Source organism: Anopheles gambiae, chromosome 2 (genome assembly GCF_943734735.2).
Source record: "Anopheles gambiae chromosome 2, idAnoGambNW_F1_1, whole genome shotgun sequence".
Classification (NCBI taxonomy): Eukaryota; Metazoa; Arthropoda; class Insecta; order Diptera; family Culicidae; genus Anopheles; species Anopheles gambiae.
The window spans coordinates 29,750,393-29,771,297 of NC_064601.1; the positions used below are offsets into that span (position 1 = coordinate 29,750,393).

The window sequence follows — 20,905 nt, forward strand, 5'->3', positions numbered from 1 at the left end:
TGTGTGTGTGTGTGTATATGCGCGCTAGTGCTATTTGTGGCGCAGCTGCAAATGGGCACAGGTGAAACGTTTCAAAGCCACGGGTAGTGTTGCCTTTCACGTCCCATTCCGCGCCCCTACGCTGACTGAAAGCTATCTCAACAGTAAAGCATAAATATGGGAATTCCCAAACGCCAGCCCGTCAAAAGGGTATCACAAGCGCACGTGCCAATAGGTTGAGTGATGATGGCATCAACAGCGTGGAGCGACAAGACAAGGACTCCCTTTATGGTTATTTTTGTGTTGTGACACTTGCATTTGAGCTTATAAAACTAGAAAAAAGCATAATGCATCTAAAAGATTCTGCTTTGTAGAATGCTGTTAGTAGTTTGATTAATGCATATTTTTACGTCAAGCTCCAGAAAATTGTATCAATCTGCATCATGCTTCAACATAACAAACCTTGGCACAATATGCGCGCAACCTGCACGCTTGTACTGTAGTGCAGCGCGCGCTCCCTGTGCCTACCCCGTCCGTGTGTGTGCAGTGTTTCGATATCACGTAATTGCAGTTTAAACAACGTTTAATTAATGAGTATCCGCTGTACTAGGTCTTTTGCCACTTGTACCCTCCGCCTCCCTTCCCCTGTGTCCCTTCCTTTCCCTCTCTTCCCATCCTGCCAGGGCCGGTCGTTCAAGGGATAATTTTTGTGTTTTTAAATTAAAAATGTTTAGCCATTAACGCGCGCGCTCGGCCGTGTGCGGTGGTGGTGGTGGTGGCGGCGGCGAATAATGTTTAGCGCTACAGCGGGTGGCAGTGCGTTGGCCGGGCGGGATGCAGCAACCATAATCGTAATCGACGTTGTTGTCTAAATTTATTAAACATACCGTCGCGAAAATCAGATTAACCGCTCTATCTCGTGCGTATGATCCATTAACGCCCCGGCGGTACTTGACACGAAACAACACTACACATCGGTGTCGGAAGGGGGTGGGAGGGGGGATGAAGTTTACTGTGGGCCGGTGGATGTTGATGCAGCTAGATCGATCGGATCGGATCCTCGGCCGATCAATTCGATCGAGATATAATAATGGGTAAGGTCGATGGCTTATTCGTTGCGTTGCGTACCGAGCCGGTCGCTGCCGAACCCCGGCGGGCCGTGAGAAATGCATTGCGCCCGGCGTACACACTGTTCCTACGCGCCCGCATTCTATCTGCCCTCAGATCTGGCGGCCGATAGTGGCGGCCACAGTGAATGTGAGGCAGCCGGGAGGGGTGGGAGGGAAGAAGGGTGGTACGCATAATGGGTGCATTCGCTTAACCTCAGTTAAGCTGGATAACCTCCTCCGCCGTCTGCACTGCGCTAATGCGTACGACATCACTCCGCAGACGAGCTTGTTTTAATTACTCGCCTCAACTTTCTACCACACCACTTCCCGCACCCTACCACCCATCTCAGTCATTACGCGTCGCTCCTATGCAAGGCGCAAGTGTCGCGGTGCGTTGGTGCGTGTCTCTCGCACCAGGCTAAATTGTCATCGGCCGTGGCGAGTTAGCTTAATTTATGCACCATTTACTCTGATTTACAAATTAAAAACGCTACCCGAACGGGTGAAAATGTGTTTCTCTTTTTCGAAAGGCTCCACTTCCAGCCCGCACAACACCACTCGCCGTCCTCCGGGAGCCGCGCATCTGGGCCGCGTCCGGGCGCTTTCCACAGTCGCCTCAGGGTCTGCGATGGCGAAGCGCACGGTATCGCGCAAGTTTGATTAAAGTAAATTTATCAACACATTCAAAAAGTGTGCTACTCGTTTGTGTGCGTGTAGTGGAGCTGGTAGTGGACCCGGTCAGCCGGGCCGGGGCTCCGCGGCAGCACATATTATCGGCCATAAATCATCGTGCCGAATGAATTAATTTACCTTCGCCCGCGTGTGTCTTGTTCTGTTTTCGTGTCCTTTTTTGTCGTTTTTGTTGCCATCTACTCCCACTACCCTACCCCCTGCCTCGATGCGCAGGGGTCAGACTCAACGCGGGCGTAATATATTCGCAAGATCGCTTTTGCTCTCGTTTGCGACCGCGTGCACTTACGCATCCACTGGCGCGGCTACGCGCAGCATATGCGAATGGACGAAATTGCACCGCGCGGTGTGTTGCCTTAAAACCGGATCGCCCGGGACTCTCGGGGCCCGCAAACACGACCTTACGACCGTGAAGCCTTGCCGGTCATGCATGCGGTCGTGAACAAACGATTGCTATAACCGGCGCGATTGGGATCGCTGCGGCAGGTCGACTTACTAGACTGTGCCACCAAATATAACCCTTCTCCAGCACGGCCTCTCTGGTGGCCGACAGTGGCGGGAGACTGTTGTTTTCAATAAACAATTTCAGATAAAAATCTCGAGTGTATCTCACCCATTTGCGTGGCGCTGCGTGGTGTGCGGATTCGTTCCATTCAAGCTTTCCGCTGCGTTTTCGTGCGATTTGATATTTGACCGCCATTTTACAGGACAGACAGCAAGTGGGGGAGAAGTTAATCAAATTCGCTCGGGGGACAAGTGTGTATCGCGAACGCTGGTGGTAGCCGGCGCAAGTAGAGCAACATGCAAAATGGGCGCGTTATACGCATATGCGAAAGGGAAGGTGTGGGGGGTTTGCGAAACAAAAAATTGGTGTCAATCGAATCGTGTGCATGCTGTGTTCGGAGGTTTACCACGGGTGCAACACGCACTGTATAAAGTGTATTAAAATAAAAAAAAAACGTACGAAACACATGATATAAATGGAGCAAATCCCCCTACGCTCCCGGTGCTGCTGCACGTCGTAAATATTGTTGTTAAATGATTTTTGCGATTTTTGCAAGACGTTTTGTTTTTCTTTCCTTGCTTGCTTGGTATGTTGAAAACACTTGAGCCGACTGTTCTATTTTCAAGCACACACTGCGTACGATAATTGACTCTGCTGGCCCCGTTTGGTCCTGTGATAAATTAATCCCTACTGTCCAGCACACTTCATGTCCACTCTTCGCGGGACGGGAAAAATCAATTATCAAGGGTATAGAGGAAGCACGGTCGCTGTTACGGTAAACATAACGATTTAGAGATTAAACCTAAAACACAATCCGATGTTGCAGATTTCATTGTTGCTTTTTTTACTAAAGCAGAGTGATAAAGCAACTAAAGCAAAAAGAAAACCATTGCTGAAAAAAGTGTGTTAATCAAGAGAATTATAAAAAAGAGAGAAATGCTTAACCTCTGTCATTTTGCAACAGATCAACATAAAGCGCATACAATATTACGCCAACAATCGCGGCGCAAAACGAAAAAGTTCACACACAATGCATTTGGTGCATGCCTGCTCAAAATATATTTGCTCCCTGGGGTCGTTCGTTCGGAGGTTGTTGTTTTTCTCTTTGTCGGTAAAGCAAACGGGCATACACACGACGACCGCACTCTGCCGATGCTTTGGCCGCAGCCAAAATTTCACAAATTAAAGATAATTTCTCTGTCAACTTTGTTTTTTTTTGTGTGCACCATCTCGCAACCCAAAGCGAGACACGCTGGCTGATATAATTTATGGGCCAGTCTGTTTTTGTTGTTGTTGTCGCACCGTCCAGGAATTGTGTCAGCAAATCCCTGAATCTCAAACGCTCGTATGTATTGTTTATTTCTTTTTTCTTATTTTTTTTTTCGAAACAGATTCGCACGGTAGCATCTTGCCTGGTTGTGCGTATTATTTTGCCTATTTCATTCAAATGTGTTTCGTTCATCGAACGGCAAAGTAGCACCACATTTTAAGTACGTTTTTCGATCGGTTATCATTAGAGAAGCAAAAAAAAAGTGCTGTTCCCCTTCGAGCGAGAGGTCAATAATGTAGTAATGATCGAATGGAAAATCAAACGTGATTTTCCACTCAATTTAAACGCTTGATAACGTTTGCGAAGGACCATTATCGAGCGATATTTTTGATCTTTCATTGAAATTGTTTAGGGTATCCCTTTTTTTTTCTTCTGCTACTTCGTCTTTTGCTGGGTTTGCTACATATCATTTGAAGCGCTGGTTCGTTTGAATGTTTCCGTTTCATTGGCAAAAAGGTTTAGGTGAAATTGTTTGTTTGTTCGTTTCCTTTTTATGGCGGTTGTAGATGCATTCGTTTTGCGAAAAATGGATTGCGATACAAGCATAAAACACACATAAAGACAAAGGGTATGCTACCGTATGGTACACTGATACATTTGCTTGTTTATAAATGATTTAGCGTGCGTCTCTTGTGTGTAGTTCTGTTAAACAATATTATACGTTAATTTACTTTATAGCTCCCACGACCACCGGGGGGGGGGGGGGGGGGGGGGGGGGGGGGGTAAAGCATTGAAGCAATTAAATTAATGAAACAGCAAATCTGTATCGTTATGAACATAATGCAAATAAATTGTGATACGCCCCACAACACCGATAATGACAATAACGAGCTGAATGTCAACCTTAACGTTTGCACGACTGCTGCTCCCATTCTGTCTCTGTTTGGAAGTCGTAAAAACGTAACGTGCTTTTGCTGAGTACGGCAACGACCATTGGCCATTGGCGCGCCGCAACATTAGCACGCACACTTTCAAGTGCCTTTTTTGTGGTGGTGTTGATGCATATCCGCGCAATTTGCTGCACCACTGCATCCTCCATTGAACGAGCCGTACTGCAACAGCGTCGCTGCACTCGTGGTAGGGGTGGCGTATGTAGTTGCATTACGATTCGTGAGCGTTCGAGTTGACGGAGTGTCCCCACCGTCCGGGCTGAGCGAAAGAAGTCGCGTGACTGAAGTCCACTGAGGGGAGCTGGGGCCGCCATGGACCACATGTGCAGGTCAATGACATTTGCAGCCTTAACTCAATTTTGAGCGTGCAGTACCGCCGCATATTAACACCGTAGCACGTTTAGCACTTTTGTAGGTGTGCGCGAATGGAAAGGAAACAGCATATTGCTAACACCATTTCTTGGACATTCCTTGCGTTGTTCTGGTTCTAAACGTCTCTGTTCTTCTGGTTCTAAACGTAAACGTTCTGGATCCAGCATATAATTAATCGTTTCTTTAGGCATCATTTTTTTCCTTTTAAAGCCATACGACAATTTACATTTCAGCTGAGATATCGAAGGTCAGTGCTGTTTGGTTACAAAGATACGTAATCAGCTGCCTTCTCTCTCTTTCTCACTTACTTTTCTTTTCTCCGCCACAAACTTTGCACCATTCACCGAAGGAGTCGAATCGATGCTACTAGAAGTCGAGTGAAGTTCGTGTTGTTTTCGACGAGAAAAAGTTACCCATCATTTAGCAAAATGACGGCTTACCTCGGGGGAAAGCATTGCATGGAGTTCGGTCCACCTCCGGACCACGTAGTAACATCAGCTGCGAAAATAAAACAAACCAATGTTGGACACTTTTATGTTGACCCTTGGCATCGTGCTAAGGGCGAGATTTTCGCCGTTCACCATCGAACCATTGGCTTTATGTTGGATGTAAATGCAAGTTATATTAGCATTGAACGGCATGTATAAAACGAGTTGGGTGTCCTAAAATAGCTTTCGAAAAAAACAGCTCCAAAATAGCAAACGCTATAGTTAGCCATAAGCTGCTAGCAAAGTTCATCAATTGTTTGTGTTCTGCTACTCTACCTGAAATTGGTTAGCAGTTGGAAGGAATTTTAAGCCCCTAAAGTTTGCATGCTAGTCGGATACGTGACAAATAACTATTTCGATTGGTCTTTGATATTTCTGAGAATCTCTACCATGCAGGTTTCATTATTCTTTCCGTTCGAGCTGCACAGACCAATAAGTCATTGTAACCCAGCAAATGCCATTACACCAAAGACGAAGTTAAACCGTACGCTTACGTGCGGTACAGTTCGACTGCAATACATCCCGTGCTCGGTGTATGTAAAATAAACATAATTTCATTGCGCTGAAACCGACGGCAACACTATTTCCCTGACCATAATCATCTCTTTCATCATCCAAGGTGACACACGGAATGGGAAAAAGGAACAACGTTCCTTCCTCAAAACACACTCTTACAAGAGGGGCGATAAAATGGATGTGTCGTGTTCGTGTTAAGGAACTTCGATTCCTCAAAGGTAATGCACCGCAGCAGCGGCATGCGATGATTCTATCGTTCTCAAGGACGAACAAGTGATCCCTTGGTTGCCAGGCGTTGCTTCAATGGTTTTTTTTTTCTTGTTTGCTCGGTTGCATTTTCTCCACCCAAAGAGGAGGTAGCTTGCAGCTACGTACAAGCTTTCCTTCGCCCTTTGCAGTACTGTTAATAACGAATAACGGGTGCGGAGACGGGGGGTACGCAAAGTTTGGCCATAGTTGGCGGTTTGTCGTGTCAAACGTTACCATCTCGCATATATTTACCATTCCGTCTTGGGGCGGGCATCAATAAGAAGTATGCTGTCGGTGCCGGTGCAGGTTTTCGGACGCTTTATTTGTTTACATTTGTGAGTGGTGTTTTTCTTTTTCGGTGCAACGTTTACATTTGTTCGGAGTTGGTTGTGCTTCTTTTTTTCCATTGTGCTTTTCAACCACTGGTTTTCTGTAGCATGGGTGTCGGTCGACGCTGCTCTTCGACTGCAGCGTTGACACCGGAATCTACGTGCATGGACATGTTTCCTTTGGGCTATTTTCCCTACCATTTCATTACACTTTACTTTTCCCTTTTTTACACATCCCTTCAATGTACTTTCTGTTAGCTTAGATTGATAGTTGCGTCATGGAGTGCAGGATGGAGCGCAAGTTTTTGACTGTTGAATTTTCACATCTGCGCTAGAAAGGACTTTTTGTGTGCCAGCGACTTGCTTATTGTACTGTGCTCTTGAAAAGGCAAACATAGCTGTGGTTGATTTGTATAACCATGATTGTGATAAAACCTTTGGGTAATGCAAATAACGTGTCGAAATGAATGTGTAAGTGAAAATTTTGGGTAACTGCAAAATTCGATTTAAATATACATAACATCAAAATATTAGCAAAGTGATGTAAACGTGTAAAATTATTTCAAAATTAACGCTTTCACCCATTTGCTTTTGAACCGTTTATTGGACATGTCAATGTACTTATAGGAGTTATATTATTTAATGGAGCACAAATGCCGTGAGTAACGTGTAAAACAATCATTGGACGAAATTTATTTAGGGAAACGATCTCCGACACGTACTCTACACGTGACTGAAGACATTCTCCGTGGAATGCTACATGTTCATACGTGGGCGGAAATTATGCTCCTGCATCTGCAGCTTCTTGGCGTTACAGTAATAAAAGCTTCACCCTCGCCCAGCTGAAGCTTATTTTGAACGTTCCCAACACCTGCCGTAGCAAGAAAAAAAAAATGAAAATTCGTTTTTCATGTATATTTTCACCAACATCTCGACAATGCACCTTGAATGAACTATGCACCCGCAACATAATAGTGGCAGTCACCTGCACTAAACATGGGGGATAGCAAATGATACCGAGAACAGGTTTCCCCACACCTGCTTTGTAAAAAACCATCTTCATGTGTATTGTGTCACAGGCACACCATCCACTGTGTCAACTGTTTTTGTGGCGACGAAAACCATCCAATTTTTGCTACCCCCTAGGACCTAGGGTGGAAAGGAAAATAGTTGGGGTAATTCATTCTACACTACCACCAAGCCACCTCCATTGGTTCGGTGGGGACCGAAAAAATATCATTTTCTGCATTTCATTTCGGTGTGCTGGTCGTGGCAAATAGTTTGTTTATAAAAGCGCAATCGAACCATCATGCCGTGCACCGTTGTCCGTCCTTCACTGCGCGCAGCCCCCCGAGCTGTCGACTGCTTGGGCGGTACGGTGTTCTGAGCAGTGAAACTGTGGCAACCAGGACTACCCCAATGCGGTTCGGCTGAGGCACCGCAGCGATGGCCGTGAGCTGGATTGCGGCAAGCTCTACACCCCGGCGTAGGACGTTGCTCTGTTGGAGGTAATTTTTCGAGCATCTGCCCCAGCGTATCATCTAGATCGGTGAAAGCAGCAGCAGGACAGCTCAAAGTTAAATGCATTAGACGAAAATCAACCCAAAAACAAAACCATGGCCTTACGTAAACGGTGGTAAAGGATCGGGCAGGAATGGATGTTGAACCTGCACTGCAGCGTCAGGCCCCTCCCAGCAACAAAACAACGTGAGAGATTTGAAGCCCCGTGTGAGCACGTGATGACGGAATGTATTTGAGAGGTGGTGCTGGTTGGAGCGCGGAGCGTAGCTTTAACTTCGGCAAATGGCCTTGGCTTTCGGTAAGATTGTATCATTTGTACTGTTCAGAGCTTTGCAGGCATGCAGGCATGATTTGTTTATACTCACATAACCACACCACACCACTACTGCCAAGGGGATGAGGGAGATGGTGTACAGGGAAACGAAGTAGCGCACGGCGCAAGATGGTCATGATTGGGGTACATATTTTTAGACGGCCAAAGAAATGTATGCAAAACAGGCAAATGCACAGCAAGCGTGCGACGACGGTGGCAAATTTTTCATATTGTATGACGGTTTGCCTGTTATGTGACACTTTCTGGTTTGTTAAAATATAAATAACGCCCATTACCACCAGCTGATACGGTGACGAGATGAAGATGATGCGAGAGAATACACTAATGATGTGTTGAAAAACAAAAAAAAAAAAACATCAAACCTATGAAAGGTGAACAAACCTTTGGTTTATTTTAATGTTTTTAATAGTCATGACTGAGAAGACTTTTAGATGGCAAAATAATTTGTAAAACAGATATTGGTTTAGTTTGCAAAATTCCTCACCATCTCTGCAGTTATATTTGGAAGTTTGAAATGATATCTGCAAATTCCGGTGGTGTTGGTTGGAGATATGCGTTACAAAGTTTGGCAGCAAAGAATCTGAGCAAGAATCGAAACCGTTCTTGGTTCAGTGCACAATGCAATGTAAGTTACGACAACACGGGGTGCCTGCACAAAAGTCAAGACGAATTAAAAGCAAAAGCATATAGCAAAACCAAAAAAACAACCGAAAAGCCAAAGAGCCAACAGTCGCTCAACGGCAGCCCCGTTGAGCAGCAGAAGTTGAGCGCAAGATCGTGCGCGCGTGTCGAGAGCAAAATTAAATCAATTGAATCGAAATGTTAATTTACTCCAATGAAGCTTCGCGCTTCGGTCCATTACTCGTCCCCCCGTCGTGATGTTGGGGGGGTTGGTGCTCCCAGGAGGAGGTGAGACTACCCGTTCGTTTCAATCGTTCCGATTTTTAAACATTTTATTTTCTTCGACTTTTGTTCGAGGACGATTCTCTGCAAAAAGAAAACGCGAGAAAAGAACCACTCTATCTTCCTTTTCTGAGCAGCAATACCATACGCGACGTGGATGCCGCGGTTTCTGTTCCTTTGCATCGTTTCGAGTGCATTCTTGGAGTTCTGTAATGCATCGACTGAAGTGGTGCACCGTTTTCGTCCCGGGCAATGTTTTTCGTTCGCTCCTTTTGGTTCGATCTGAAGCTGGCGCTGGTGATGCTGGCATTAGTTTTCGGTCGTTTAAGATGAAACGGGAGCTAAACGATCTGGCACGAAATGGTAACTAAATTGGCAGTCATAAACGGAGTACGCGTGGTGGTGGAGCAAGTGACAGTGCGCTTGCAGAATTGCAACTACCTTCTTGGAGCTTGAATTTCGTTTGTGTCCGTGTGTCAATGTATTTCCAACACTGGCTGTTACGGCTGAGGAAGGAACAGCGTTACGTAGGGAATGAAGTTATTTTAATGCAATGTAAAATTGGGTAGTGTTCTTGTGTGGTAATAATACGAACATCCAACTACTGCAGAAGAGACTCATACAAAGCTTTCGATAAATGAAGATCATATTGATCAACATTTTTTATATTAACAGACAAACATTATGATCTTTCTATTATTTCTTTACATCCAAAAAATACAATCATGCTAGAGCGAAACAATTCGTTTGTATTATCCTTCAGCTTAGCATCCATAAAAAGCGTTTATATTGCATATTCGTTTGACGACACTCCGAGGTAACACAAAGATCCATATCCCCTAGACAGCTGTCTTTGTTTCTCCTCTGTCAATTATCCCCAATCAATCAATTCATAGCTGTTACAAGTCGGTCATCCTTCTCCGTTCGGTGGTAATGTGACGGTAACTGCGCAGGCTACATCCGTGTCTTCATGCATCTTTTAATGGTGTTACTTAATACCATCCAGCTGACACGGTTCATTATTATCAAATGGAATGGTACAGAACAATGTCCTCAGCTGAGTATGCGTTCGCTAAACCTGCCACAAATGGTGAGCGAAAGCGATGACCCAGAATTGCAGGCCCATTAGTTTTGCCTCCAACCTAACCTCTCGGTTGTCTTCGGTGGGATGTCTTCTCATTTCTTCAATCGGTGCGCCCCATCCTGATCCCCACAGGGGAGGGCAGAGTGCAGCTTCGATTAGCTGGCACAATTCATCTTCATTTGTATTGTCAAATTTTTCTTCATCGCTTCCTTTCCCTCCAACTAGCGCGCATTCCGTTTTTTGCAATCAGTTTTCTCGGCCTCGGGCTCCACGCCATGCTAGTTATGTGAGCGCGCGTTTCGTAAACGGCAAGGTGAAAAATGACTACTCCCCAGAGTGGGCAACAGCTTCGTGACAGCTTTGCTTATTGAAGAATGAACGCGAAGAATAAGTGTGCAATGGGGGGGAGGAGAGTCGAAACATCCGGCGACCCGAGCCCGACATAAGTCCCGGCTAATCCGGTATTGGCACTTTGGGCTACCGTGTGCAACCACTCTCGGGCTTACCGTTCCGCACTGCCGCGTTCCGCTTCGATGCAACGGGAAGAGCTAATTTTTGTACCGAATAAACTACGGGACGTCCACCGATGATCCAGATTCCCACCCCTCCCGGCAGCGACACCCGCTTTTGTTTGCTCGCCTGTTTGCAGTGAAAGCAAGCGAGCGCGTCACCAAACGAGGCTAATATAATTTAGCGATAATATTGAATTATGGCAAAATTACATCTACCAAGTGAGAACCAAGTGGCTGAGATACTCAAGCCCCACGACCAGCAGTCACAGTGTACCGTTTTCATGCTCGCCGTATCGTTCGCAATGCAGCGGCGCTTGAATTCGCCATATAGCAATGGACGTGAAAATGGAAAACGCTATTCAGTGGCCTTTGGTCTTTCGGAAACGGCATCATAAAAACAGCTCAAAATAAAACAGATGGCAAACATCTTCTGGCCAGGTGTTGTCGGCGGCGGAGCGGCAGACACCAACGCCGTGGTTTTTGCTCAAACGTGATAAGAAGCTGAACGCAAACTGCATCCGTTGCAGCTCGTATTGCTCCGCTTCCTCGACCTCGACTGCAGGACACTTCAGCCACAGCAAGCGTTAACTGTTGTCCGCACGTCGTCGTCCGCACTCCCAGGGACACTGCGAGGTTGTAAACGTGAGAGTGCGCTGACACTGCTGCTTCTTTATGCAGTTTGCATGATTTTCCGCCCGAAAAGGCGATAAAAATTTAATCACATTTATTTGTGCTGTTGCCGCTGCTGCTGCTGCTGCTTTGTCACGCTGCTTGTACTCATATCATGGGTGTTGGAGGGTCCTTCCCGGGCTATCTGTGCTCGTGCTAGCCCGTTCCGTTTGAGTGTGTGTGTGTGTGTGTGTGTGTGTGGGAGGGTGTGGGTGTGTTTATAGATCATGTAATAAGCGGTGCGGGCTAATGATGGAATAGGAAGTGGCGGAAAAGCAGCGGTCCTGTGATTGTAGATTGTAATATTTATGTGTTTTATTGAAAGCGCTACTCCCGGTGGTGCCTCTTTTATGCGTTCGTTGACCGTCGCTTTTATTGTCCTGCTGCTAAGCGTCACACGCTCCTCGGCACTCTTCATTTATCGTAAGCAGCACCAGCAGTGCTGTTGGTATGGGTATCCATGACATTAGCGAGCAGAAGTTAGAATTTCACTTCATCATCGATTAATATTTTCTTCAAACTTTTGTTCATTTTTGTTTGTGCCGTCGAGCTTTTTTAAAATTTTCAAACACATTTCTGGAGACGTGTAGCTGCCGGTACGCCCAGTGTCATCATTCTTTGTCCTTTCTTGGGGCTTTGTTTTTATCTGCACAGGACTCAACGGTACGTCCATCATTTGCATCAGTGACGTTTTAAAAGTCGTAAAAAAGTATCATTTCCCTGGACCGATGCTTACCTCCACGGGGATACACTTCCTTCCTTCGCTCTCGCCGTTGGTTGATCGCCTTCGTGGAACCGAATTTTCCTGTTTCTTTGTTCATGCAAAGTGACGCTTTGAAAACTTGTTTTTTTTTTGGTTTTGTTTTTTACCATCAGAGGAAACTCTTTTTGGGAATGTACACTATTCCAAGAACGTGTTCTTAGGGTTCCATCCGAGTGGCCGCCGGGCTCTGGTACCGCTTGACATTTTCATCTTGCCGCGGTATACCGTTGACTGCGGTCGTAAAGAATGCAATCATAAATGCACCCGAGCAGTGCAACCGACCGTCAAGTGAGCATTTAATTTCTTCGGGATTAAGTGAATGAAACGGAAACGGATACTAGGACGAAAAATGGGATGGAGGAGGAGAAATGGGACAGCACCAACTCCCGATGCAACAGTGCGCTGCTGGTGGAAGCGAATGTGTCGTCAAAACACGTCGTGTTCGTCGCTACCGCATTTTCCCCGTGCACGACCAAAACCATCGCGCCGTGTATGACATTTGAGTTAATCAACTTGGGAGTTCTCATTTCCACCCACATTCCTTTCTCAGGAACCCCTTACAAAAGGGGTGGAAGGGGATGAAACCTGGGCGTTAGTTTAAAATTTTTCACTCAACTTGTTACGGCAAAAAAAAACCCCGTTCGCTTGGAAAAGCAGCTAACTGTTCGTGTTGTGCCCTGCTCGGTACGATTCAAGGGAAAACTTCTCCCCGCACCCCACGGGCTGTGCCAAATTATAGTACGGTGGAAGACTTTGTGACTATGCTGTGGGGAGGGAAATATCGCAAAAACATGAGAAGCGCATCCGCCGCGTTTGCGGAGCGGGAATGAAGTAAAATTCACAGAAATATCAACAGCTGCACCGACAGTAACAAATTCATTGCACCGAAAAAATAACAGAGAGAAAGATAACACGATTCACACATACACAAACACAAACACACAACCGTGCACATGATCTACGTCGGTAGAGCAACCGTGCTGTGTGTGTGTGTGCTGTCAGGTATACGCTTTATGCGGTTTTCTTTATCCTTCGGTGTTGACTCGGTGTCAAGATTTCAGTTTTAAAATTTAACGTCCTTCGTTTGCCATTCGGTTCGTAAAATCCCTCGAACGTGCTGCCGTCCACCGGCACCGTCCCGAAGGCCAAAAGGACTGTGAGTGAAGCGTAAACGTGCGGAACGGTAGGCAAACGGGAAGAGGTACGGCGATAGGTTTGGCGGTTGGCTTTTATGTTTTTAGCGTTATTACATCAACATACAGTTCGACTCAGGGCGTTTTTTTTTTGCTGTTGTTTGGTTCTTGTCGGATGCATTTCGGAAGAGCTGCTTAGCATAATATCGTTCGCTTGTTCGCGCGGGTTGTTTCTGATTCGGCAATGATATTGGACGGGGAGGCAGTGTTGAAAGGGACGGAGGGAGGATGGGTTCTAGCAGATAAAATAAAATGCTCCATCAACGGAAGCGGAAAAACGAACGATGTAAATGGTAGAACCCGACGATGAACTGTGTGCGGAACGCTGGGTCGTGGGTTTTTGGGCAGAAGTTAGCATGGATAAATAAATTGATAATAATAATTTAGTTACACACGAAGCGAAAACAGTGGCACCATCGACCCTCCTTTCTTTACACTCTACCGCCAACCGGCTCCCAGAGAAGAGGGGGGAGAGAACGAGCTCATGTTTCAATATTTTATTATTTTAATCACGGAGCATTTATTACGAATGCAACCCCTCACGTCAGGATCGGCGAGAGGGCGCTCGCTAACGGCAGTGCATCATTCCGGTTCCTTTTCATCAGTTTGATGTATGCACACAGGGATGCTGCTTCACCTTTGTATCTCCCTTGCCCTTGCTCCAGCAAATGATCGCACTGTAGATAAGATGAGTGCTCTACGGTGAGGAAGCTTGCCTTTGTCTCTGAGTGGTACCAGTTTTCTGCCAAATAGAAGCGCCGTTTGGAAGCAAAGCTTTTTGTTTTTTAGTTTCTTCTTCTTTCGAATGCTCCCATCTGATGTGGTGCATACTGATGTTGCTGACTTGTACCCAACTGGAAAACCAGGGTTGGAACTGAGCCGGGGAATTATTGGGACTTTCGTTACAGTATCATCACACAGCAACAGCACGAGTTGATGAATCGCTCGGTGAAGCGAAATAATTTATCATCGTCTCATAAATTTAATTGAATTTTCGATGCGTCCTCCGCATGTGTTGTCTGCACCCGTTGGGATGGGCAATATTGTTTGTTGACTGGTACCAGCGGCACCTTGGTAGGTTTGGTGACATCGAGGACTACAGAAATATGTATGTAGCCACTTGGTTACTGTGTGTGTGTTTTTTTGTGTGTGGAAAGATGTTGCTCCTTTCTTCATGCGGAGAAGCATTCATAATATCTGAACGATAAGTAGTTCGTCGGTCCCCCCTGCCAGGGAAAGGATGATTACACTGCTCTAATACTAAGCTACCTTCAACCCAATCGTTATTATTGGTTTGTGGCGAGGCTTTTGAACCGAAGCTTAATGCTCTTCAAGCGCAGCAAGAACTGCATGGCGAAACGATTATTCCATACCGCAATTTGACGTCACTTTTAACAAATTACACCGAAAAGACGACAGCGCTGGCGGGCTTTTGGAATTGCAAGGATTTGCAAGGGGATGCGACAACAAACACTTCAATCATCGTGCTGCTGCTACTTTTGAAGCATGCTTTATTGCTGGATGGTGAGGTTTGGTGAAAGCTGCTCGAGCGGATTTACTAAACGCGGGTGCTAGATTTCGTGGTTTTTCACTCCCTTCCCCCCCTCCCCCGTTGCCTATTGCGCCACTGCTAAGACGAGCTTCCCCGAAAAGTCCGAGCCAGAATGTGATGGATGAAGAACGCGTCCACTGCACAGCATATCATCGCAAAAGCACAATCAAGTGCATCATTAGCAAGGGATTAAAGGTTCAAGTGCGGCTTAAGCGTTATGGTACCTTGCAAAAGGATTAGTTTGTACTGTGTGATAAATTATGCGAATGCACAATGGGCAGTTTAGAACAAATTGCGGGATAAAATTATTTTTGCAGAAATTGTTAGTTTTTATCCTTTGTAGTAAAGTATTATGATAGTAAATAACATTTTATTTGTAGTTCGCATCCATACCACCAGGTGGCGCTACATAAAATAGTGTTTTAAGGGATTTTTGCTTAGTTTTATTAATTTTGTGTGTTTTTTTTCTTGTATTATTTGTTGCTAATAGTATAAACCATTTTAAAATATACTGTAATGTTCCATAATGAAGATTAAATCAATAATAATAATAATAATATATGAACAAAACATAATAATTTTGAATAAAATATTTTTTTCTGCTTTGTATAGGACAATTGTAGCTAATTCTCGTCACTTTTACTCACAGGTAGTACAAATATTAAAAATTTACATACACAACTTAGATGCTATTACAAGCTCCTGACGTCTAGTTCACTTTTCTAAAGACATGAATAAAGGCATTTAAATAATTCGATAGAGCAGGTACATTGAAATAAAGTACTTCCCAAATTCGTAATGAAAAGCAGCACATATTGTTTGTCTTTGAATATTCATCCAATACCTTTCCAAGTGCTGTACTGCCTTCAGAAGGGGTAATAAAACTAAAAATCCTTCTTGGTTTTACAACTATCTGAAAAAATCAAAATTGCACGATAGCTACAAACTAAGTATTTAATTCATTTGTAAAGTTAAACCCTGTCTTTGTTTTAGTGCGTATAGCTACTGATATTGAACTGGTTAACGAATCAGAGGAATACAGCTCATTATACAAAATGTCCTTCTGGATGCATTTTCTTTGTTGCAAAATATTCTTTGTAGCATCTCCCCTCTATCCTTATATTTAGTTTGTCATGAGTTTTGGGAGTTTCTTCTCCCAAAACGCCAATAGATGCTACTGCATTCATAACGTTTTCCTGTTATGCGTATAATTTAAGAATTACTTTCCTTACATCCTTCTATAATCTGCAGTAGGACCAAAAGGTATTTGGTTCTGATTTGCTTCATTATATTGAATGATAAAGTTAGGTTAGAATAGAAATTTACATATAAGATAAGTACATGAGCTGAAACTAAGATACACAGCTTCGTAATTGAAATGAAAGTTGATCAAAAGCACGTAGAATATATTTTTGTAGAATACACGAAATACGCTACACGAGGCACCTATGGAGCCGCCTAGTTACGCATGTGTCTGTTTTTAGAAAAAGTTGATGTGAAAAAACTTCAATAAAATTCGCGTTCGCAAACTTTCGCAGAATATTTCTTCACAGATTGATAGTATATATATTACACTATGATGTGACATATATGAGACAACGCCACTCTACGCCACTTTTATAATGGCATCAAGTCAAAAATTAAAATTATGAAAATTTTAAGGAGGTTTCTTCAGTTATTATTGTATATTTTTGCATAAAATTAACTTTGCTCAAAATTATTCATGTGTTTATAAAGCTGACTAAATATCCTTTATAAAATGTCTAAATTTATCAAAATCGGTTCATATTTGAAAAAGTTACAAAGGTTTAAAGTTTTACAAAAAAGTGAAGATTTTTCTGCGTTTTTTTAACAAATCTCGACTTTGAGAGGTGTTTTCTAGAGAACCAGAACAGATAAAGAGCTCATATTTGGTATCTTTCTTAGTTTAACCCTTAGTATTGAAACCTATTATTTGGAATTGCGCTATTACAAAGTTGATTTTTTGAATTTCATCCCGGCAAATGCCCATTGTGGAATGGTGGGGAGTTTTGCTGGTGCTCTGCTGCCAATGATAGCTGTTTGTCGTATGCACTTGTTTGCATTTAATATTAACATTGTTTTTGTCTTTTTTTGAGTTTTTGATACTTCTCGTTTGTTTATGCAACGGTTCAGTATAAGAAAGTTTAAAATTTATTATCCGCAAACAAAAAGTTTGCAAATAGTATGCAATTCTTGCACATTGCAATAAAGAAAGTGCAGATTGGAAAAAAGCTCACCGCTCAAAAGCAGCACACAACCTCAAACTAACATTCTCCGGGGAAATTATCATTCGCTTTCGGATAACAAATTGCCTTCGTGTTGTAAAAAGGTAAAAAACAACACTTTTCTTCCTCACGGTAGTAATAAAGTGAAATAAAATGAGCAATGTGGCATATCTGTATGTGTTTGTCGGTTCTGTGCATATATGTAGGTGTGTGTGTGTGTTTTTTTAAGAAAATTTACACGAAACTTGAAAACTTATCAGATTGAAAGGTTTACTGCACTCAAGTGGTAGCAGCACGACACTAGGTTTAAGCAACGGTTTTTGCGGCTGGGGAGTTGGCAGTTGGCAAACTAATACACACACACAAAATTTGGCAATTGGTCAGGACAAACTTTGTTTTACCAGCGCTTCGAAAATGGCAGTGCTGGCCGAGCGTGATCTCTTCTGCTGCACATCCCTCCGTTGTGCCTTTCAATTTCGCGTGCACGCCATTCCCCCCAACCGTGTCCTGAATTTCGAATCATGAAAAACAACGGAGAACGCCCAAAGAGTTTGGTTATGTGCTTCGGCACCGGCTGGAAGAAGCACACAAAGAAGCGACGAACGCGCGTTTTTTGTTTGTTTCTCATTGAAACGCTCCTCGGCAGGGCGAGGTCAGGGATGGAATGTATATAGTTTCGTTTGTCTCCCGATGCCATAAAAGTAATCTTCACAATTTACGACATTCCATAAATCCACCCTGCTAGGGGGGGAAGGGCATCGTAGTTGGTCTTTCCTCCTTCTCCAGGTCTCGCCGCTGCGTGGCGCAAAACAGCAATCGTACCAGCGGAATGGAGAGCGGTGATGGAATGGCCAATGTGCTTTGCTGTGGGGATAGCAGCAATGAAACAATGTTTACATGATTATAATGCGCTTGGCGTTGTGTGTCCCTGGTCCCCGCTGCTGCTAGCTAAGTTTGTTTTGCCGGTGGGGCAAGGATCGAGTGGATTTAAGGTGGATAATTTCGTGAAGATGGTTTATGGCATATTCTTTATGTTGCGGTAGGATAAAATTATTTGTAAAATGCAAACAAAAACCCCCTTCCAGCCGTACCAAACAAAATCGTGCGGTGACGTACAAAGTAGCGACGCTGGGGCGTTCGTATACGGGATTTTCCTAATGCTTTGGGAGTAATGTGTCCACTGTTGCTAATGTTCAAACCACACTATCGTGGGTACCTTTTCGCTGTGAAAGCAGCGAAACAAAACAAAAAACAAAAGACCATCCAGCAGGTTCATCTACGGTGCATTAAGAATGCAAGACTGTAACTGGCTGCGGGGGGACGGAGTTTTTTGAAAATTCAATTATGCTTCAAAACCCCTAATAAATCTTTCATGGACTTTATAAGCTGATTTAGTGAGCAGCAAAGGATTGGGTTTGGACTTGCGTTTATTTTGTTGCACAATCTCTTTGTTCTGTGGATGTTGTTTACGAGCTTCGTTGGAACATGGGTACATGCCTGAAGCAAAAATCATCATCTGTCTATTCAACCCACAGCCGTCTGCTTCGCAGCGAATCAAAAGTTAATGCAAATAAAACGGATATAATTAAAAAAAACTGTAGTAAGTGCTTAAAGCAAAGCACTTCATTGAACGCACTGTCCTTACAGGAAATGGCAGAAACACTGAGAGAGGGAATCGAGGAAACTGATGGAGGTGCCTGGTGGTTCACGACCATAACAAAGCACTAATGCACTCCTACATAAACCGACCTACCTTACGATTGTGTGCATCGATTTTTATAGAGCACCGATAAAATTCACAATTAATGGCAACCATTACTTCGCATCGCTCGGTGCACCTGGCGCCTCTCCCTCCGGTGCAAATTTGTATGCTGCCGTACGTATCTGTCCCCGGCGAGATTGTACTACGTGCAGCGGCGGGGTGGGACGTTTCGCGGTGCAGTGTTGCTGTGGCATAGGTAAATGTCCTGATACGTTCACCGGCCACGTTTACCCGTGGCGTAATAATATTCTCCCTAGCGTTGTTTATGCGAACCGCCCAGTTACTTTAAGAAAACAGCTTTGTTTTGTTTCAATCCTTCGGTCCGAAAATCGGTCCTCGCTTTCGGCCACTGCTCCGGAAGCTTTGATTTTATTATCCTCTACCACAATAACTGCTCTGGCCAGCCCCCGCCTAGCTTTCCTGAGCTGCCAAGGGGTGGGTGATGAGAATTTATGCAATGCTCTTAAAAGCTCAATCGATTCGGAAAATTACTCGTTTGCTGCTGCTGTCCATTAGCATTCGCAACGAAAAAGCTTACCGTTTTGTAGGGGGTTTGGAATAGTTAAGCAATGCTTCTTTTAAGGCACTCATTGTGTAACATAAAGCTTATGTAGATGTACTTGCTTGCTCAGTAAGTAGCTACCATAATAATGTATTTTTATGTTCAAATACCAGTAACGTTGAGTACTACAGCAAAAAACAAATACAAACGCATTTCTAAATGCCAATGGATTCCATACGGTTTTGAAAAACAAAATGTCAATGGCCTCAAAATAATTCGATTCAATTGTAATGTGGCTTGAGGGTTTTAAGACTCAAGTTGGTTTTGCTTTTTTTTATTTACCCCAAAGTTTTTGATTCCGTGTTAATTACATCGCTACTGCTGCGGTTACCGGCAGCCACACAAAGAGCTCCGAACCGGGGAGAGAATTCATTTTATATCGCTTCTGGCGTTAAATTAAAATCACCCAAACCTTCCAACCCGTCGAACATTGCACGCGAACCGAGGCAAGGAATACTTTGTGCTGCTGCTGCTGCTGCTGCTGCATCCTGAAGTGTTCTAATCCAAAGCATAAACTGAGCGGAAACCGTCCGCTTGCGTTTTCGTTGGGTTGGCCAAACCGGGCGAAAAACATGTAGGTAACAACGAAAAGCAGCGGCAAATTAACTAAATGAAAAAGTTTTTCTTTGATTTTCATTTTTATTTCGGTTTTTTTTTTGTGTAGAACTCCACTTCTGCCACCCATTGCAGGAGTAGTTGAGATGTGTATACATTTGGAAATGAGAAAAATCCCTTCCGACCCGTTGGTATCGTTTTGGTCCGCGTTTCAAGTTCTATCACGAATATAGAGGGAACAAACGGAAATTGGTAAACGAATGAAAAGTTTTCATCTTTGTATTTAGCACCTCCCCAGAAGCCATTGTTTGCGCTTACTTTTTCTGGATTTGGCTTGTCCTTGCGATGCACCACAAAGGAAATGGTGCTTGTGATTGCATCGGTCTTTTGTGTTTGATTGGATCGAACATCGGTTAATCAAAGGGATTCTCGTGGTAGGGTGGTAGCGCTTACTGCGCTATCACAATAGGGTTGTGCAAACGGGTGGGAAGATTTCATAGCAATTTTGAGGAACAAGAACGATTTTTACTTAATTTGTACATCTAAGATAATATTTTACAATAACTGCATATGTACAGCAATCACAAAGCATAAAACATCTAATTCATCCGTCTTTTTATCCTAATTTTCAGTCATCAGCAAGGGGCAGAGCGAAACATCCCGCTACCGTTTCCTGGCAAAAACTGGTGGCTATGCGTGGGTCGTGACCCAAGCCACCGTCATATATGACAAGCAGAAACCGCACAGTGTTGTGTGCGTGAACTACGTCCTAAGGTAGGTATTGTTTTACTT

General features: G+C 44.1%; 1 protein-coding gene across 2 annotated transcripts in view; it reads left to right on the forward strand.

Annotated features, from left to right (window-relative positions):
* The window catches only part of LOC1273021 (protein similar), a 117,079-nt gene that overhangs the window by 16,563 nt on the left and 79,611 nt on the right, over positions 1-20,905 (forward strand). For both annotated transcript variants that reach the window (XM_061646158.1, XM_061646157.1), the window contains exon 6: positions 20,746-20,887. In XM_061646158.1, the coding sequence (XP_061502142.1) occupies positions 20,746-20,887 (142 nt within the window). The remainder of the gene's footprint in view (positions 1-20,745; positions 20,888-20,905) is intronic.